Genomic DNA, 20,153 nt, shown 5'->3' on the forward strand with positions numbered 1-20,153 from the left:
GGGGGGCTGGGAATCGAACCCGGGTCACAGCGGTGAGAGTCCTGCACCCTAACCACTAGACCACCAGGGGCCCCTGTATGTGGGTTTTAACCTATTTTAGGCATGTCAACAGAACACAGCTGCCCATGATCACTTCCAAGAAATGCTTTCTCTTTGCCTCCCTGACATTAAACATGCTCTGTTTTTTCTAAAAAGATAGCTAACAACGTATTCCAGGGGTCTACACTTTTTAGTATTTCATGGCATATCTGCATCACTGTTTTACTTTGCTGAACTAATGATGACTCTACTCCATAGAAGGCCATTACAAAAATACAAGCGTCTACATGAAAGAAAGCTTTTCAAAGCTGATTGAACCCACTACCATAAATAAATACAAGCAACAAGATAGTAGGAACAGACTCAATAATTAGGTCGCAACAGTAAGTAACCCATAAAATAGGACCTGATAGAACTCGTTAGTCCAAGACATTATTTAAAAATTAATTTATTACTTTCTTTATTTGAAACTAACTTTCCAAGCCAAGTTATGAGGAATCACCAACGGCTATGCACCCTGTTCTATGGTCCCCAGCTCCTTTCTGAACAGCTCTCTGCAAATATATGATCTTTCACACAGAAAACAGCCTACACTAGAAGAACCAAGTATAAGAGAGGAAGATACACAGGAGTCCCCACACTGCTCAGTTAGCACACCTGCCTTACCCTGCTGCTCTAATCTCAAGTCTGCCAATCAACAGCTAGTGTCCGTCTGCCCAAAATACAATGGGATAAGAAAAGCAAGCAAAAACTTCTAAGAGATATTTATGCTGCTAAACTGTATATTACCATCTGACTATGATAATTCTTTACCAGGCTAGAAAAATCTACCTTTCATAAGATTCACCAGAAGAGAAAGAAGAGCAGGGTCATCCTACCCAGCTGTAATTTCCATCAACAAACATGGCAAAATACACACGAGATTCCAAACAAATCTCAGAAGGAGCCTTGTTTATACAAAAAGTTGACTACCTCCTTAAATTTGGCCAGCTAAATATACCAACATAGTCCTGTGTTTCCAGACTAGACATTTAAAACAGATCCGTTTACAACTAAGTATATTAAGTGCAGGAAGTAGATTACTTATTAAGAGAGAACAGTTGTTGAAATTTCACTCCACAAAAACATGTATCTTTTTCTGTGTGTTACAGAATGCTGTCAGCTACTGCTGGCAGAAAGTCTCCTAGTTAATTCTGGATCATTACCACTCCTAATTTCAGTGGCATGCACAGTTCCCATTTGATATACATACACAAAATAATCACACCACCATCTTAATATCTATTTCCTAAAATACCTGAAAAATGCTTGAATGTAAAGATTATTATTTTTAAGTGACAGCTATGATATTATTATTTTACCTAGACACTGAATGGAAAGTAGCAGCCAAAGACTTAACTGGGTTTCACAACAGATAACATCCTAACTTAAGGATACTGATTTTTCTATTCCACACCATGACTGACATAGATTGTGACCAAAAGTGAATCACCCATGACAGCCAGTGTAAATTTATACAGTCAAAGGATTCTGAAGGAGATATCTCACTACAGTACTATCAAAACTGACAAATAAGCAAAGCTCCATTCTAGTCATCATGGATGTGACCAGGCTGTACAATAGTATTTCATGCCAGGATGGCACTGAAGCCTGCCTGAAGCTCTTCCATGGACAGAGAGTCAGCATTCAGCCCAAAGACACTGCCAACATTAATTAGTTCACCCTCACCATCTGTACCTTTACCCAAACCCCTGCTAATTATGCCAGAAGATCACACAACAGTATTTTGAAACAACTCAACCCACCTCCAAGCTCATTCTCCCACATCTACTTGCACAATCCCCTGATACTGATGAATTTATCCCAACTCCTACACAGACCCCTCTTTCTCAAGGAATTCTTCAGTGTGTCATAGACTCTCTTCTGCACTCTCTCCCTGTCCCATAGGGCTAAGTAACCACACATCTTTTCAAAAGGAAAAGTCTACAAACAAACCCAAAAATGGTCTCTCAGTGACCCATTTGCTGTATTGCAGGAAAAAAACTTTCTTCCACTGGAAAATGTTTGTTTACTCATCATATATGCAAAATCACTACTGCTGAAAGATTAAAGACAACTTCACTCCAGTGTATGTTTCATGCACAAGTCTTTGCCCAAAATATTCTATTTTTTTTAACTAAGACAATACAGTGAGAAAAGGAAATGGAGGCAGGTGAACCTAAAATGCTAAAAAAACTTTTCAAAAGTAGACACAAGAGCAGATGCCATACTTTAACACATTTATATAGGGTTTTAAAAAAAGCTGAGAGTCAGCAATAGAATGGCTCAATGGCAGCCTCCTTCAGTCAAAGGTGAAGCAAATGATAAGGTGCATTCAGTCAATCTGATATCCTGACACAATAAAAAGATCCAGACGTGTAAATGTTCCTTGTAGACAAAGGCAAAAAGAAAACTTATTTGGACAAATAAATTCTTTAATAAATACTTTTGAAAATAATGTTTAAAAACTGGCATCTCAAGCCTAACCACCTAGACACATACTTCCTAGGTGCACTTCATCTCTATGATCCTTCTGCAAAATAAATTGCAACTTTTATTAAAACAAATGTCCAAAACAAGTTCCAGGTCTACAATGAAACCTCTTCTCTTCCAGGATGAGCAGTACAGTGGAAAGAGAGGATTTCTAACGCTTTCAGGGAAGGTGGCCAGATGACAATTTCAGGATCCTTTTCACAAACGCTCTGGAGGTGGTGGAAGCTCACAGCTTTACCAGCTGGCCATGAACTCAGATACCAGAAAGCCTTAGTCCCTCCTCTCACATGAATGCAGCTCAGAGTAGGTGGATGATGCAGTTTAATCTAAGTGCAATAAGAAGCCGGGTAAGGTGGGATGAAATGACAGCCCTGAACTACTGAATTTTTACATTTCAGTTTCTCAAGAGCACAGTGTCAGATAGCTAAAGTATGATTCATCCTGAGCACTCGTATTCTTTATTAGAGTGCTTTCTTGACAGAGCCTGCAAGCTATTTAACCAAGTTCTAGTTTTTCATTTGGAAACCGATTAGAGCAATCCTAAGTATGCAGAAAGATAAAAATGTACAGATATAGAGGGAAGCAGGAAAAGAAAAACAGGAATGCAAGACTTTAAATAGAAGAATATTGAGAGAGAGACTTTTTTATCAACATTTTTACTTGTACAGCCTGATAACACACTGCCTGGTATACAAAGGCCCATACCTGTCCTCTGTATTGTTAATGTGGAAAAGAATTCATTTACCAGAGAGAGAGAAAAACATCATAAAATAGTAGAGGAGAAAAATTAAAGTAGGAGAGAAAGAAGAAAATCCTCAAAATACACATACACTTGATTGGTAACATCAATTATAAAAATCTAGCTATGGTCATATTCTAAGGAACATAAACTTGTGCTTCAATTTCTTGAGAGCCTAACTTAAAGTAAGTTGAGAGCCTAATTTAAAGAAGCCAAATCTCTGGCTTCTTTTGCATCTCAAATTTCTTAATAAAAGTTAAACAGTTTCGTTTCTCCTCCCCTAGAGAAGCGGCTCAATGCACAACCTCTCATCATAGATAATTATAGCTATAAAACCTTTGTCTTCTGTACAAAACAGTATTTCAGTGTGAACCTTCACAAGGTCCCATTTTTGTAACTTTACAAACGTGTACGGGACTGTACGACAACAAGTTACAAGGCATCCCATGCAGGAACGTGTGTGATTTAGAAGGAACAATGGGAACTAAGAATAATAAATGCGTCATTTTGATAGACGAGCTTTAGAAAATCTTGCCAAGGCAGTTTAAAGACATAATCAGGTAGCTCACTATCAACCCCCACACCAGTGTCTATAGAAAGTAAGAGGTGCACAGCTCTGTCTTTCCATCAAAGAGTCCAGCTGGCCAGCTTATGCTGCTGGTTAAAATGGGTTTGAGCTGAGAACGCTGTTTGACATTAGAGCTGGCTGGATCTTGTGGTCAGCTGCTACACAAAGGCTGCTCACCCTTCGCAGACACCTTTGCTTGCCCAGCATAAGCCCTGCCACTCCAGAGCCCACAGAAAGGGCTTCAGGAACAAACTGTTCCTGCTTACGGAAAAGGTTATCTGCTAATTTGATTTCCTAAGCTTGCTCAGCAAGGGGTCAGACAAGAAGCAGAGCCAAGGAGGGAGTGGGAACATACAGGTCTCTCAGCAATTAGGTAGTAACTAGGGTTATACTACTGCCAAATTGCACATTGTGGCTCATTCTAAACTGGAGCGAGATAGGCATAAATCTCTGGCTGGCTACACTGAGGAGGACAAAATCTGTTCAACTAGCAGAAAGCTGTGTTCAACACAGCATTCTGTTATCTAAAAAGGTAGCAAAATCCTTAAGAGTGACACAGTATGTAATAATGGGCTCTGCCTTCCTGATTTCCACTCTAGAAAGCACATAAAACAAGAACTCAAATTCTTAACACACTTCATAATTTATACACACACAGCATTTAGCTGTAGTTATTTAACATCAACCCAATGATTAAATTCCAACCCTTCTCAGGAAAGAAAGAGGTTTGCTTTCATTTCATCACAGGAGCAAGACCAAAAACTCAGTCCAATTGTTGATGGCACTCCTGTGAGTTTCCTGCTTCCAGATACAGCATTTGCATAAAACAGAACTTCAAAATACAAACTGCAGATGTTTCTTATTTCACATTTGGCTCACAGACCACATCTATTACCTCATGCCTGCTCTGCTGGCTTGCGTGTTTGTCTTCGGACTCAATGCACTATTCACCCCACAGAAACACAAAATTATATTTTTAGTTTCCATTCACTTCCATATAGTAACTGCAGAAGCAAAAGCTACCTTTTAAACTTAGAAAGTTTATCAATTACAATAGGAAGAGGGGAACATCCAGGAAAATAAACACATTAAAGTTAATATAAACGTTGAACAGCAAGTCCTCAGGACATGCAGTCAGTTCCTAGGGTCTGACAAAAAAGCTGTGCACTTGTAGTTGATCAGCTGCATCTTCCTATCAAAAAAAAAAAAGCTACTGATCACAGATTACCATCTATGTTTCACCCCTTCTTACAGCTTAGCTTTACTGGTATTTAAAACCATAATCAGGTTTTTCTCCAAGTTTTTTGTCATTCTAACATTTTTCTTACAGAATTACCTTTGTTCTCCCTCTTTCTGATTAAAGAGTTAATTCAATCTCTTCTAAGCATGGAGAAAAGTGAAGTAATCATAACTGCTAGAATGAGTCAAAAAACACTAAATGGTTTTAAGCAGCTCCCAAACTTTCCAAGTGGATCAAATAAAGGAGTTTAGCAGCCTTACTTTTAAAAAAAAAGTTAATAATTTCTCTCCTCCTTGTAGTCAAATATTAGATCTAAAGGTACCTTTGACACCAAAATAAATGGTGAAGACAGAGACTCCCACAAAATAAAATTTCACTGAAATATTTTGCTTAAGAAAAGCAATGGAAAAAATCCTAATGTTGTCAAAGAAGTCTAATGTGCATTACACACACAACAGCATCTACTTTAATAGGAACATACCAGAGACTGAGCCTCCAGGCTATAGTTTTAGTGCATGCTAACAGAAGTATGCACATCATGTAAAGGAGTTCCCACACTGTTATATTTGGGTTAAAAGGATGAACTGCTCCCTTCATGTAAGTCATTAGGAGATTTTCCTTACAAACTTCCAATGCCCATGTCACAGAGCACAACTTTTCCCCTCACTTAGCTCTTCACCTTCCACTAACACCTATTCAATATAAGGACAGACAATACCCTGAAAATTAAAAAGTACCAGATAAAAAGAAAAAAATCCTTCACACAATACACCATCAACCCAGGATAATTCCACTCAAAACTTGTACCTCTTGTCTTTCTGTCTACCCAACTACAACTGCTTTTAATGTAAAACTTTACACTACAATAATTCTATCAGCTGCACAAAAGTCCTTGTTCAATCAGTTTGGTATTTCAGATGACGGAGAGAACAGGAAGAAGTTAAGACTGTAACTGTTATCTTTGTCTTTCCAAACTAGCAAAAGGAATAAAGTTAGAAGTAATGGTATTTCCAATGTCTTTTTGTGCTTTCAGCTGGGTCACTACACTTTATACTTTTTTTTCTTATTACCCACAGAACCATCAGGTCTTTGATTAGTGTTTGTCATCGAACTTTCATACAAAGCATTAATTCTCAACTATAAGAATGCCTCCAAAGGTTGAGAATTGCCAAAAGGTATAAATAGCTTTGCTGAAGAGTAGGCATTTGGGAGAGAAGATACCATCTTATAAAAAAGATAAGACTTAAAATAAGAAAAGTCTTATTTATTCTGAAACATTTGAAAAAGTTGCCACTGTCCACACCATCTGGAAATTATGCTACAAAAGGCATAAAAGAAACATTAAAAGCACAAGGATACCTTATAAGGAATCTCAGATCTGACTCCAGGATGATTCAAGAATGTTTCTTGTCCGAATACCACACCACTGGTCTCTAACGTACTAGGAAGCTAAAAGTTTGAAAAGCATCTTTTGCTCTTCTACTTGTATTTGCTAAGTCTACTTCAGGTATTTTAATGAAGAGGCAATTATGACTTTTCCTTGACACTACTGGCACTGCCCTTCCTTAGTAGGACTGAGATAGTCTCCAGTACTACTTCAGTCATTATCCATTTATCCTGGACTTGCTTAAACCTGTATGCAAGTCCACTAATTGGTGGAAGTTACGCTGTCCAACGGAATTAATGTCACTTTTTCCTGATCCTCACTCTTAATCTTCCTTGGCCTTCATGGTAAGCCTGAGGATTAACTATACACTTCCTGATGGCAGCAGCAGCAGCAAACCAAGACTATGCTGGGAGATTTTTCCACTCTCCATGAGCTGATTGAAGAGGTAGTCCATTTGACTCTAAATATTCCACACCTGCCTGATATCAGTGCAGATGCTTCCTGCAGTGAAACTGATAAGATTCCTGTCAGGTTCCCGACACGAGGGTCAGGCCACTGTAGCCCCTCCCCTTCAGCATTTAACTTCAGCATTTTCCTGGTCCAGCCTCCCCACTTTGCTTGCTGTAAGGTTGAACAAGTGCTAGAGTGGGCACATGGGATGCAATAAGGATACATGAGCGGAGGTACACAGAAAGGTGGGAGCAACTACGCACTAGATTATCTTACCTGTAAAATAAAATCATGCCCTGCAATCCACCCACATACACCCCTTCAGGAAAAAGAAGCGGTTTACCTGCCACATTTTCCCACATTTTAGGGACTATCACATCTTAAAAGAAGAGAGAAAAAAATTCTCTAAACTCGACCTTCTTTTATTTGTGTTAGTTCCTCCTTTCACAGATGGGCCAGCTGAATCTCAAAAAACAGCAAAGATCCCTGTGGAATGAGGAACAGAAAGATGCAGTGTCATTTATGGCATGGCTGGCTGCAGAAAAATAGGTCACTTGAGCGTGGCTGTGCAATCAATAGGATGTTTGTGCCCAGGCAACCAAGCCAGATGCTGTGGAGCGGAGAGCCCAGGGAAAGCTCGCATTGCATCCCCAGGGGCAATTCCACAGGTCTCAGCAGTTTCAGGAAACACAAGGGATGATATGTCAGGACTAAGACACTTGTGAGCATATTTACATGAGTTATTCCCTGCTGCATGTTCTCCTCCTCTTCTCCAGCCATCCACCTCTGTGCTTCTGCAGCTGATCTGAGTTTCCCACTTGCTACATTCAGTATCTCCTCAACTTGCCCTAGACAGCAAGAAACTTCATGTAGGAGCCTACGGCAGACACCAGAACCTTGTTATACTTCAGTACACCTTCCCACACCTTCCCCCAGTGTTGGCAGGAATAAACTTCATGACACTATATATAGTATTATTCGAGGTCTACTGAAAGAAATAGCAAAACACAATGACTTCTTTCTGAAGAAATTTTATGGGGGTTGCAGGTGCCCACATGCTGGTTGGGGCTGCAGGGCAGCCTCTGTGAGGAGTGTCCAGAGCTGCGCCAGGTTGGACACAGCTGGTTGCAGCCAGCTCCAAGCCACCCACTTCAGGGCACTGCTCAACCCAACAAACACGATAGCAACACTTTGGAGAAAGCGTTTGTTAAGAAAGAGCAAAACACAGTCCAGAAGCAATGAGTGAGGGTGGAAAAACTGCGAGGAAACAGCCCTGCGAGCCCAGAGGCGAGAGCAGGAGGGGAGGAGGAGAAGCAGGAGCTCCAAGCACCTGCACAGAGATTCCCTGTAAGGCCCTACAGAGATCAGGCTGGCGCAAGGCAATAACACAAGGAAAGAGCGTGAAGAGTAGCTGACATGGACTGACGCCATGGTCAAGTCCACTTGCCAGCTACTGTCACAGAAAAAAACAATCTCTCTGTCTTCTCAATTCACAAGCTTTTCCACCCTGTTTTCTCTCCTGTCTCGCTGAGCAAGGGGAGTGGGAAGCGGCTGGGTGAATGTCTGGCAGCCAGCCATGGCTAACCCACGGCAGAAGCCAGTGAGAAAGCCACTTTTTGAATTACACAGTGAATACACTTGAATGTGTTTTAAAGCTAATCACAACCACAATCAGACTGTCTCATTGTCAGTGTACAACTTCAAGGGCATCTGAGAGGCTACTGACAACTACAACCAAGTCAGCACTTTTTCAGCCAAAGAACAACCAGCATAGGAATTGAAAATCAGTTAAACTCTCCAACTGTTAAACCACAGACAAGTTGTATGATAGAAACAAGCATCCAAAGAGTACAGAAGGCAGAGCAGGTGACACTGAACAAGTGTAGCACTATCTCTCTTCTTAAGTAACTTGTCTACAGTGAACAAACTTTGCTTCGAACAATGGCAGATGACCACCTCTGGATACAACCTCAAGTCGTGCAACTTAGGAGGCTTCCAGCTGTTCTTACCACCATGTACTCTTACTGTATTTGGCAAGTGCTCCATATCTTGAAACACATGGGTTCTTTAACAAGTATTAAACGTCCAACTAAAATCTTAGCATAAATAATTTGCAACTGTAAGAATCAATATTTGGTGGGCATAAATCCTAGACATTCTTTTGAAAAGCTACAGATGCTCTTATCCTACTAGCACTTCCTTCATCACCACCTCCTAGGGCAGATGTGATGGCTCAGGCTGCTTTTTACTATATCCTTATTCTGTACAACCATTTAAAATGAATGCATTCTTCTCAAAATCGTTACATAAATTACTACTTCCTTTAATTAAAGTTTCAAAAGCACAGAATTACCGCAAACACAGGTCTATTATTCAGTGAGTAAATGTTTAACATACAAGAGATCAGAAAAACTCCTAAGCCCCAAGACCAACACTATAATATACCCTCACATCCACCTCTCTTCTCATGCCCAGCAGTTAAGACATACATGTTCTGCACGAACTAAAAGAGTAGATGCTACATCCATAAAAGTGAATTGCCCAGAGGGAGGAAAAAAACAAAGGCATTGTTTTTGAAGGGAAGTAAGTAGCTCCTGTTCACCATCACTCAAACACAGAATGTCATTTGACCTCGCAGTGATCTGTGAAAGACAGTAGAGGCCATTCTAGCAGCAGGAACACCACATTTTTAAGCTCAGGTGATCAATCTTTACAATGCACCATATGCAAACGTATATATACACTTATAACTGGTAACCAATTTGAAGTCTACACGTGGACTAACTCACCATTTATTGCTTTGCCTAGCCCATAAACATAAACCTGCCTTCTCAAGATATTCCAAGAGCTGTCACATCCCCAGCTGCAGATCTCCAATAGCAGACTAAGAAAACTTGTTACAGAAACAAACCCACTGGATTTCTGTCCCTTCCCCCACCTCACATAATGAAAACAAGTGTCATCAGCTGCACCCTCCCCATGCCAGCTGTTAGGAAGCTGCCTGTGAAGCCCATGGGTACCCCAGGAAGGTAGTGCTCCACAAACTGTTGTGACCTTATTGCTGTTCACATTTTGCTTGTGACACCATTAAATAATCTTTCAGATCCACGTGTGTCAGGCTGCCAATAAGGCTCAAGTACAAGAACGCAGGGCAAACCACACAGCCAGGGCTCCAGAGGCAGAGGGGTGCAGGCTACTATTTTTAGGGAGTGTCAATAATATCTTTTTGATGTCCATTATTATCAATAGATAATATTGGACAGTGGAGAGAAGCCTGACTAGAGGCGGTACAGTTTACTGAAAGTAATAAATACTTGTCATTTCATTTTAAAGTGTGCTGGTTTCACTTTCCACAGGCATCTGTTGGACACACATGGCCTAACTGAATGACTGCATGCCCCAGAGGTAAAACACATCTAGATGAACACTTTCATAGTCTTAAAAGAGCTATTAACCAAGTGTGCATTTTAAAGGCTGGTCTAGATTAATAAGCAAATGGATTAAAATGCTGCATGCCCTTCACTGCAGTTATTTAAATTCCTGCAGCACATGGCAAACTGCTGTCTTTATAGAGGTATAAGTGTTTCATAAACAGTTACATGTGTACAAGAAGACTGAAAGACTAGGTCAATCATATACACTCCAAAAATAGCAATTTAATTTTTCAGACAGGCACTGAGACTGTAAGAAGCTGAATTTATTTCACACGGGCAGCAAACTTTGCCATTAAATTCACTGATTAAACAAGAAGCACCTATCTAAAAAAAATTCCAGCGGGATGCAAACAAGACAGCACACTTGTTTTCAGAGAATGCACTCCCATTGAACCAAAAAGCAGGAACAATATGCAAATTAGAAAAGAGAATAAAACTGAAGGCCACAAATGAAATATGCCCCAAGAAGTGTCCTTGCCTGTTACATTTTAAGATAACCAGAATTAATTTGCATCTATTACTGAAAAACTGGTAATTCCCCTGTGTAAATAGAATACTTCAGTAAGCACCTAGCTTTGTAAGGGAACTGTACGATTTTCAACAAAACTAAGACTTCTAAATACATATATCTATAGATAACTAGAGTACAACTAGCAAAACAGAACACTTTTCAGTAATAAATACAGTTTAATAAGAGTTATCAAGTTACTGTTATGCTCCCAGATCAATCAGAATCTATAGCAAGTAGTTGCCATTAAAGAATTAAACATATCTTGACAGAAGAAAAATTCCTTCAGCTTAAAAATAAGTGCTTGAACTTCTGCTTCCTCGTAGGATGCTCCTGTTTGCTACAAAATACTTTTCCCATGGACAGCTTCCTTGAAAAAAAAAAAAATATCTAACATGGCAATAACAGGATCTTAGTAGCTGTCATCCCTTCAATAAATACCTGCATAGAGCTAATTAACTTCCACTGCTTTAGACAGATTACAAACCTCACAAAAGAGCTTCTCGACTCTTTCCCAGTAAGAGAGATGAAGGAGGCGACTCCTATGCTGGAAATTATAGAGCACAGATGATATCTCAAGGTTAAACCTTCACCTACTTGCTTTCTAATTAATCACTACTTTCTGTTAATCTTATCTCAAATTAGATGTTTTTCTACCAGTTTTGTACCTTACACTTCTAGTGCTTACAGATAAACATATATTAAATACTCTGGGTTAATACAAGTTCGAAAGGAATGAGGGGACTGGGGAGGAGGGAAAAGCAACATAGAAAATTTGTTCTTGAATCTTAAAGACCATTCTGACAAACATGCAAAAGTAAAACATTCATCCAATACTTCACCAATCAGAATTGCTGACAAATTGAACACAGTATTAAAACACTTTATTTGACCCCAAACAAAAGGAAAGACACTGTACCAAGAGGCACAATCTAAAGTTTCCTGAAACTAATGGAAAACAAACATCAGCAACCTTTGCAACAGTCTGAAGTTAGTGTCAGACTACACTTGTGACATAACCTTTTAATATTCCTGCCCTAAACACAAATAATCAAGAATTGAAACACTCTAAATTCCTGCAGTTTCCATCAAATTAACTGAAATCTCTGCACCTACTGTTCAGAATATCCACTATCTTTGCAAGCTGTAGCACAAAGATAATGTAATTCCATTATTTTGCAGGAAGCACTGAATAATTAAAAAAAAATAAAAAGGCTTCAACAAGGTGAACGTGTTATACACAGAAATTAATAACTTAATCACAGTACAGAAAAAAGGAACAATGTCTTCTTTCACCTTCTAGGGATGAACATTAGCCTACTTGTAGAGATTCGGGCAGCTGCTGAGAACGTCTTAGCAGCTCTTGTATTTGCAAGAAAAACCCTGTCAGTCGAAAGCAAAACAATCCCGCTATTTACATATGTCAACTAACCATATACACGTTATACACTCATGTTTTGCAATCCCAACACTAAAACATAAACCCAAACTTCCGAAGCAAAAAAATTACTCCAACAGCACTACTTTGCACTTGCAATGGCAGAGCCAAATCACAGACCTCCGCTGTGATCAATTGCTTCAATAAATCAAAACATGACAAAATATTTGCAGAAGCTCTGCCAGAAGGTGATCTAGTTAGTAGTATTTCCAAACCCTGAAAAGAGCATCCAAAAGAGCCAGTACCTTGCCTCACCTGCCCAAAAGTAATGTTCACACGGCTCTAAAGCCAATTCACCAGTTTTCCTCCTCCAGTTTGACAGCCTTGACGGGGGGAAGTCAGCCCATCGCTCACAGATAGGTGTCTCTCCTGGAACAACCTAACTCCAAGCACTAACCTATCAACGCATCCCTGCCAACCCGCAGGAACTAGGCTCTAATTAATCCAGAGACAGCGAAGTGGTGGGGGAAAAAAAGGTAAAATAGGACTCGACCCATTTGTTGCGGTCTAAATTTAAAGCGAAAAAGCATCAAGAGAAGCACGCTTCCAGTCTCTGCCTAAGGGTATACTAACAAACCGGGGAGGGAAACGAAAGCCCGAAACATGGAAACGGATTATGTAGGTTAAGCTCAGCTTTTATCATCCGCTGCAAGGTCCAGCTAAGGCAGCGCTGAGCCCCCGGCCGGCCCGATGCCGCTGACGCCTAATCGGCCTCTCCACCGGGCCGGCCCCGCACCCTCTCCGGGCGCCACGTCCCCCCTCCGGGAGCCGGGTGTGGGGAAGGGGCCGCGCCGCTTCCCGCCCGCAGTGGGAGGGAGACATTTCCTCAGGCGTTCCTGTGGGGACCCGGGAGGGAGCAGCCGGGCCGGGCCGGGCCGGGGGAGGGGAAGCGGCGCGGGGCCCATGTGCCTCCCCCCGGCCCTGGCCCCGGCCCCAGCCCCTTTCCTTTCCCTTCCCTCCTCAGCGCTCCTTACCCGCCTTGTAGCCGCGCAAGCCGGGCTGGGGGTGCAGCCCGCCCCACATGGTGCCGCGCCGGGCCGGGCCGTGCCGGGGGACCGCCGCTCTCGGGCGGGCGGGCGGGCGGCCCGGAGGGGCGGCGGAGGCGGCCGCTCCCGCTGCCCGGGGAGCTCAGCGGGGCGCTGCCGCCGCGGCGGGAGCTGCTGCCCGCCCCAGAGGCGCCGCGGCCATGGTGCCGGCACTGCCGAGGGCCGTGGGACCTCGCCGCCCCCTCGTAGGAGACAAAACTTGCTCTATTGCGCTGCCGCTGCCGCCTCCTGCCTCTCTAGCGCTGGGAGCGGGGCGGAGACAGGGGCGGGAACGCCGCAGATGCTGCTGCGGCTGCCGCTGCTTCGGGGGCGCCCGCTTACATAACCCGGCCCACGGGGCGAGCGGCGGCGAGGGGCTGCGGCGGGGGGCGAGTCTGACCGGCCCAGCCCCGCACAGCCCGCAACATCCCGCCCGCCCGGGCCCCAGAGCCCTCCGCCGGGGCCGCAGAGGAGGTTCGGGGGCTCCCGTTGGGCTCGGGCTTCTTCGCTCGCTCCCTCGTCCGCCCGCGGGACCCGCGCGTCCCGCCCGCTCGGGAAGGGCCGGTGGGCAGCGGCGTGTGGCTGTCACCGGGCAAGGCGCCGAACTGACAGCACTCGGCGTGGTGTGAAGGCAGTCGGTAAAGGAGGGTGAAACGCCTGACTCCAAAGTTGCGGCATTGGAAATACCCGAGGCCACTACGCGCGGACTTTACTAAGTAGAGTTCATAATAAGATCACAATTTTCCTCTACTTTTTTTTTGTTTTAGTAAGAAATCGAAGCGGAAATAAAGAAGAATGGTAACATTCGTTTGAACGATCGGTTCCACCAAAAGCATCATAAAAGTTGAAGCCACGGGACTGGGAACAAAACGCTCCTGTCAGCAGTAATTCAAACCCGGTAAAAGGCCCCCTCCAGCCCCAAGCTGCTTTGAGTCTGCTCCAAACACTTCAAGAGATATTTGTGCAATAGCAACTTTCGTGTTACTGTTGCTTGTGTCTGCCAGCCCGGTGTCCCCATTGTAAACTACCTTCTGAACAAGTGTTCAGCAGTCTCCATCATCAGATAAAAACATAAAGAGGAGGAGAAAACACTCAAACAGCTTCTAACTTCAGCATAACTATCCCAAAATTACAAAGCCCGCCACCACCAAGAAAAGCAATGCTTCAGACAGCATTGCAGAGTATGATGGGCATGACAGCTTGGGGAGGTGAGGTGAAACACGAGCAGTTCTGTATTCACGTGGAAACATTCACAATCAATAAAAAAAATTGTGTTCAAACAGTTCCTGCTGACCCAATGCATTTTTAATTAGTAGCTGATGATTACAGAATAGCTTTTATCTCTTTGGAAAGTTATATGTTATATTTCTGCATAAGTCATGTTTTATTTATGCCTAGCTTGGTATTCATAATGTAAAAGAGAGACCTCAGAAGTACTGGCATGAGCATGTAGAAATGCTGCATTTTGTTATTTCTTCCTGTTTCTTGTCTGTATAAAGCCCTTACGCACTCACTGAAGACCTGACATGGTGTGCATTCCTCACCAGCTTGTTTTAGCTACAGAGTGTAACTGTCCGTGGGTGTTTTGTAGGTAGAGTTGTAGAAACAAGGGCTTTAAAAAGTTAGCAAATATTGAATAAAAAAAACAAATACTAAAACTGCAGGAGATCCTGTCAAAACTTTCAGAGTGTAGCCTGAAGTCCTCTGAATGATAAGAGATCAGACACATTTTCAAGAACCCACAAACATTGACTTACAGTAGAACACCAATGCAGGAAACTAAATAATTGTTGATAACACCTTAATGAAATTTTCCAGCCTTTCAACCCTGAAGCCAGCTTCAATATTGAAGAATGTTTGCAAGAGAGACTATAGTAGATAAACATGACTGTAAGAAGGAAGAATAAAAACTGAAGTATCTAGCAAAACACTCAAGACCAAGAAACATGTAAACAGCTTAGTTCAAGACCTCTTTAAAGGACTTGTCTGCATGTAATATTTGTTGCATACTACTTTGTTGGATAAACTTGAATACTTAGCATATGTACAGGAGGATGCAATGAGCTATAAGGAAGCTGAATATCAAGAAGGGGAAGGCGTCTAGCTACAGGTAAGAAGAAAAATTGCCTCAGGGCTGCTGAGCTCTGGAGTTTGTGATGCTGTCCTGTAATGCAGTTGCAGGAACCCAGAGCCTTATCATGACCGCAGAATGCTGCATGCCTGGAAAAGGTGTGATAACTGTTCTTCTATCCCCTAATAAGTGTCACTGCAGTGTTTTTATGTACTTTGGTATTGCCGTTCATGGAAGCCTTGCAGTTTCCTATCTGTCTCCTGTCTACTTGTGAACAACACCACAGAGGAAAAAAAGAACAGATGAAAAGGCCAAGATGAGAGTAGCAGAACACAACCAGGCAGTCTGGCTGAATCACCTCCAACTGCAGGGCTGTGTCTTCCAAGGTGTCCCTGCTGGGGCATCTGTGCTTTGACAGTGCTACTGCTCAGAGCAGAAAAGAAAAAAACATGCTTGAATGCAAGCAGTAAGATAACAGAACCTGAGACGCATCTATCATTTTGATTGGATTTTAAGTTATTTTTATAGAAACTGAATGTAATTAGTAAAGCTTTTTCACCGCAAATAATATCAGTGTATCTGTCTGGAAACTAGGCCAAATTGAAGCCAGTAGTTTTACTCTATAAATAAATTTTAGCTTGTTAATACTTAATTCTCTATCCAGCAGTGTTTTGCGTCTGCAGTCTGCTTGTGTACACAGTTCTAGACCAGGTGGAGTATTTGCTTTAGATTTTCCAAAACCTCTCGAAGAAATGTAACGACTGGCTTGGACCTCCTGCAAAGATGAGCTTGTGCTATTTAATGCTGCTGAAGCAAGGCTCTACTTTCACATGGATCTCAACCTGGCAATGCAGCAGGCCCTGAGGACATCCCAAGTCCCTCTTCTTGGCAAGTCTCTGTTGTCCCACCTAGAAGGCTCAGCCGTGCAGAGTTGGTGGGTAGTACTGGCTCTGGTCCTCAGTCCTCACTCATGCCTTAGTCCTTCTATGCCTAAGGGAGCGTACCCATACCAAGGTGACTTGCATTAGAATAGAATCATGGAATCCTTACGGTTGGAAAAGACCTCTAAGATCATCAAGTCCGACTGTTAAGCTTATCACATTTTACATCTCTTGGGTTGGATAAGAATTAGGAGCATAACAATCTGTGTTCCAGTGCTGCCTCACTCAGGAGGGGTATACAGGTCTCAGTACTCATGGAAAACAGCAGCATGGTATAAGGGAAAACTCGTGTAACCTTACACATGATCAAGGGTAAGTGGAAACAGCCTGCATCCCTGGATAACTATTGTGAAATCTGATGCTCCAGACAATGAATGGACTCTATTTCTTATTGTCTGAAAAGCCTTCTCCCCACCTCTTTTTATCTGACACAAGCTCCACCTTCTTGGCAGAATGAAACAAAAACGACAATAGAAGATAAGAGCTTAAGCACTGGTACTAGGCAGATGCTGTCTCATTAAGGTCAATTGCAACACATCTTAGATTTGTGATCTATCTCCAGGTTTAGAAATCACAACCTTTTTTTTTGCCTCTGAGTAAAAACACAATGCTTGAAATGGAATTAGGCTGAAGCATAACTGTGAAAACAGCATTTTTTTTATTAAAGCCAGAAATAAGTTCAATGTTTATTCTAAGCACTTGCTTTCACATTTAATAGAATTAAAAGATTATTAAAAAAGCCTGAATGCTAAATACCTAAACATTGTTCTAAGCGAATGCAGACAATTTCTCCTATCTAATTAAGACATCAAGCATGTGTGCATTCTATCAAGAAGCGAGAGTGGTATTTCTGCAAGCACATCTATATTGTAAATTACTTTGAAATTAAAATCACAATTTTTCAATTATTGAGTTGCTTCACTAAGTACAGAAATCCTTTTCCTCCACCCACAAGTTCTTCAGCTGAACACTGAGTCCTAGCAAAGTCTTATCAGCCTTTAAGAAGCCTTAGAGCAATTCCTCCTGTTTTCAAAAAAATAACCGCAAGACTGTATTGGGTGGCACTATAATTAAGAACAGATTAATGTACCAAATAAACTGCACATCTGCTGGTAGGGGCAGGTTGGCCTACAAAAGACTGAAATGTTTCGCTCAAAGTACATGGTGTGCACTGTGCAGCATTAACAATAAACTGTGTCACCTAATATCTGCAAAGCAGGCATCATGAAAAAACAGTGAACACAATGTTTTTATTTTTGCCTTTTCTACAAGCAAATGGGAGTGAGCATCTTTCACAAAGGAGCACAAGTTGATACTGATTTGAATCTGCTTTGCACCTCGCTTTCACTAACAGCTTACACTGTGATAGAGGATCAAACCAAGCAGCTTGTTGTTACCATAACTGTGATTTATTACCAGCCTCCTGAAATATCAGTCTTCTTAATGTTTCAGGTTTCAGAATCAGATTTTCACCTGAGAAATTCTTTACATCTTTGCTAAAAGACCCTTTGGAGTCCAGAATTTTACACTTTTTTTTGTGTGTGTGTGATATGAATTTAAAATAAGTCTAAGAGATCTAAATCAACTTTGTGTCATCAACTCTGATAATGCAGGAAGAAGAATATATGCAGGGGTGGGACCCAGAGGAGATGGAGAGAATATGTAAAATACTACAGGCCAGAGGCAGGCCTTCTACTCCCAGGCTTCCAGGGTTGCTTCCTATAAAGTTTAAGTGCTTGTACTAGAGCAGCCAGTGAGCCTCTTCCCCTGTCCCCACCAGGACATATCCAGCTTCCTCGCAATACATTATGCTTTCATAAAACAAAAGTATTTTTAAAAAATTGTTTCTCCTACTCTCATTGCATGACTTTTTTAGAGTTTCTCCAGTTCACTTGTTCTTGAGCCCACTCGTCCCCTTCACTTTCTGTGAACACACTGTCTTATTTTAGGAACACTGATCATCTTTTCCGCAATAGTTCTAATACAAAATGAGTTAGCTAGCTGTAAATCCTCTTGAGAGAGAGGGCTGAGACCTCCTGGTGATATTTTACATCTATTATGATGCTGAAATATTTGATGAAGGCCATATTTGGGACCTGTTGCAGTCTAGAAGCTTCATTGCAATAATGAATAAGAAATGATGATGTATCAATAGTATTGATAATATTCTTTGGTATTTTTAAGAGAGAAAGACCAACAAAATGAAGAAAATGGAGTCATGAAATAAGTGTGCTACCGGTCATCAGATGAGGCAGGCACAATGCAGTTTCACAGTGGCTGTACTAAAACCTTTTCAATTTGGCATTATGAAAACACTGAACTTTTTGTATTTGCTTTTCTGTGTTAAAACAGAAGAAGCCTCAGCAGTGCTTCAGTTCAGGTTTTCAATCCAACTGCCACTGACAGTGCTCAAGTTTTTATAGTTGGCATTTTCCTTCAAGGCAGACTTGTTTCACTCTGTATTATACACAGACAAGTGAGTGCAGAAGGATAAAGCATTGGATGATATTGCTGCACAATAATTTGCAGATTTTTTTTAAGCTTCTTCATGTATGTTAAACTCCACCCCAAATGTGAAGTAACTGCTGTATCAGAAACACAAAGCAACATTTAGCCTGACCTGTTTAAACCTACCTGCTTCAAAGGTTAATCAAAAAGCACCCCCTTGTATGCAGTCACTGAAACAAAGGATCAGATCGTGCAGTCACATTCCCTGGTCCTTCTCCACCTTGGCACAGAAGGGAATAAATCCTGTTTTCCTTTTGCAACAAACATCCCTGATGAATTATATAACTTTGGAGAAATCAGAATTTTAAATTGCAAGTAACTGTTACAGGAAATCCAAAGACACTACAGCACAGCCAGTTAGGATGCAACATTGTATGAATACTTGAATATGGAAATTTCTTCCAAGTAGCCATCATTATCTGCTTATAGCTTGAACTATGCAGTTTGTTTACTCCAAGTCAGAAATACAACCTATAAACATTACCAGTCAGAAAATTATCTGGTCACTCATGTTTAAGCCAAACCCAGTATTGCTGCAAAGGGATGAAATTTCAGTAAAGTCAATGGAGTTATGCCAGCGCTCAGTTTAGTCAGCTCAGTGCTGTCATATGCACATATGTAAAAGTCAGATGGAAAACTTTTTTTCATGCTTTAACCATAAATACGATAACTTCATGAAGCTCCCCACCCCATTTTTTTCCTCCATTGATTTTTATTCTACAAAAATCACTGACATTGATTCTACAATAATTCACTACTAATACAATACAATAATTCTCTATACACATTATACTGTAATAATGTATCAGTATTACTTTGTTTTCTCTCAGCAGTGAGAAGTCCGTGCCTAAAATGACAGGGTGCTTTATGCTGGTAGAATAAAATCCAGTTTCACGGAGCACTTTTATACCCACCAAGCACACGCCCTGCAGATATCTCAGAACCAGCCCGCTCCCAGCAGCCATCGGCCGTGACACTGCTGGGAACTGGAGAGCGTGCAGGACAGGCAGCAATAGAAAACACTCTGATTTTGATATCCCTGACTCTGCTAAGCCTAATTGGCTTATGTCTTGTGCCTTGTATCCTTCTCACAATAAACCAAGAAATATATACATTAGCACATACGTTTTTAGACAGACCCTGTTCACCCAAGAAGGTAGAAAATGACTGAAATGCACCAAGTGGACCGTACTAGTTTTTACTGACCACAGTGCTCATCAGATTTGTTTCATGGGACCTCAGGGTTCCTATGTGACATACGTACGAATCCACC

At 41.6% G+C, this 20,153-nt stretch overlaps 1 protein-coding gene across 2 annotated transcripts in view; it reads right to left on the reverse strand.

The window, feature by feature from the left end:
• CEP85L (centrosomal protein 85 like) overlaps positions 1–20,153 on the reverse strand; it is a 142,273-nt gene that overhangs the window by 95,166 nt on the left and 26,954 nt on the right. Inside the window, exon 1 of one of the 2 annotated variants that reach the window (XM_017828859.1) lies at positions 13,310–13,379. The exons of the other annotated variant lie outside the window; for it this stretch is intronic. Within the exon in view, the coding sequence (XP_017684348.1) occupies positions 13,310–13,358 (49 nt within the window). The 5' untranslated portion in view covers positions 13,359–13,379. Of the gene's footprint in view, positions 1–13,309; positions 13,380–20,153 lie in introns of those variants that run through there. 2 annotated transcript variants of the gene reach the window in all.

The sequence above is a fragment of the Lepidothrix coronata genome, unplaced genomic scaffold (genome assembly GCF_001604755.1).
Source record: "Lepidothrix coronata isolate B3197 unplaced genomic scaffold, Lepidothrix_coronata-1.0 Scaffold5, whole genome shotgun sequence".
In the NCBI taxonomy this organism is placed as follows: Eukaryota; Metazoa; Chordata; class Aves; order Passeriformes; family Pipridae; genus Lepidothrix; species Lepidothrix coronata.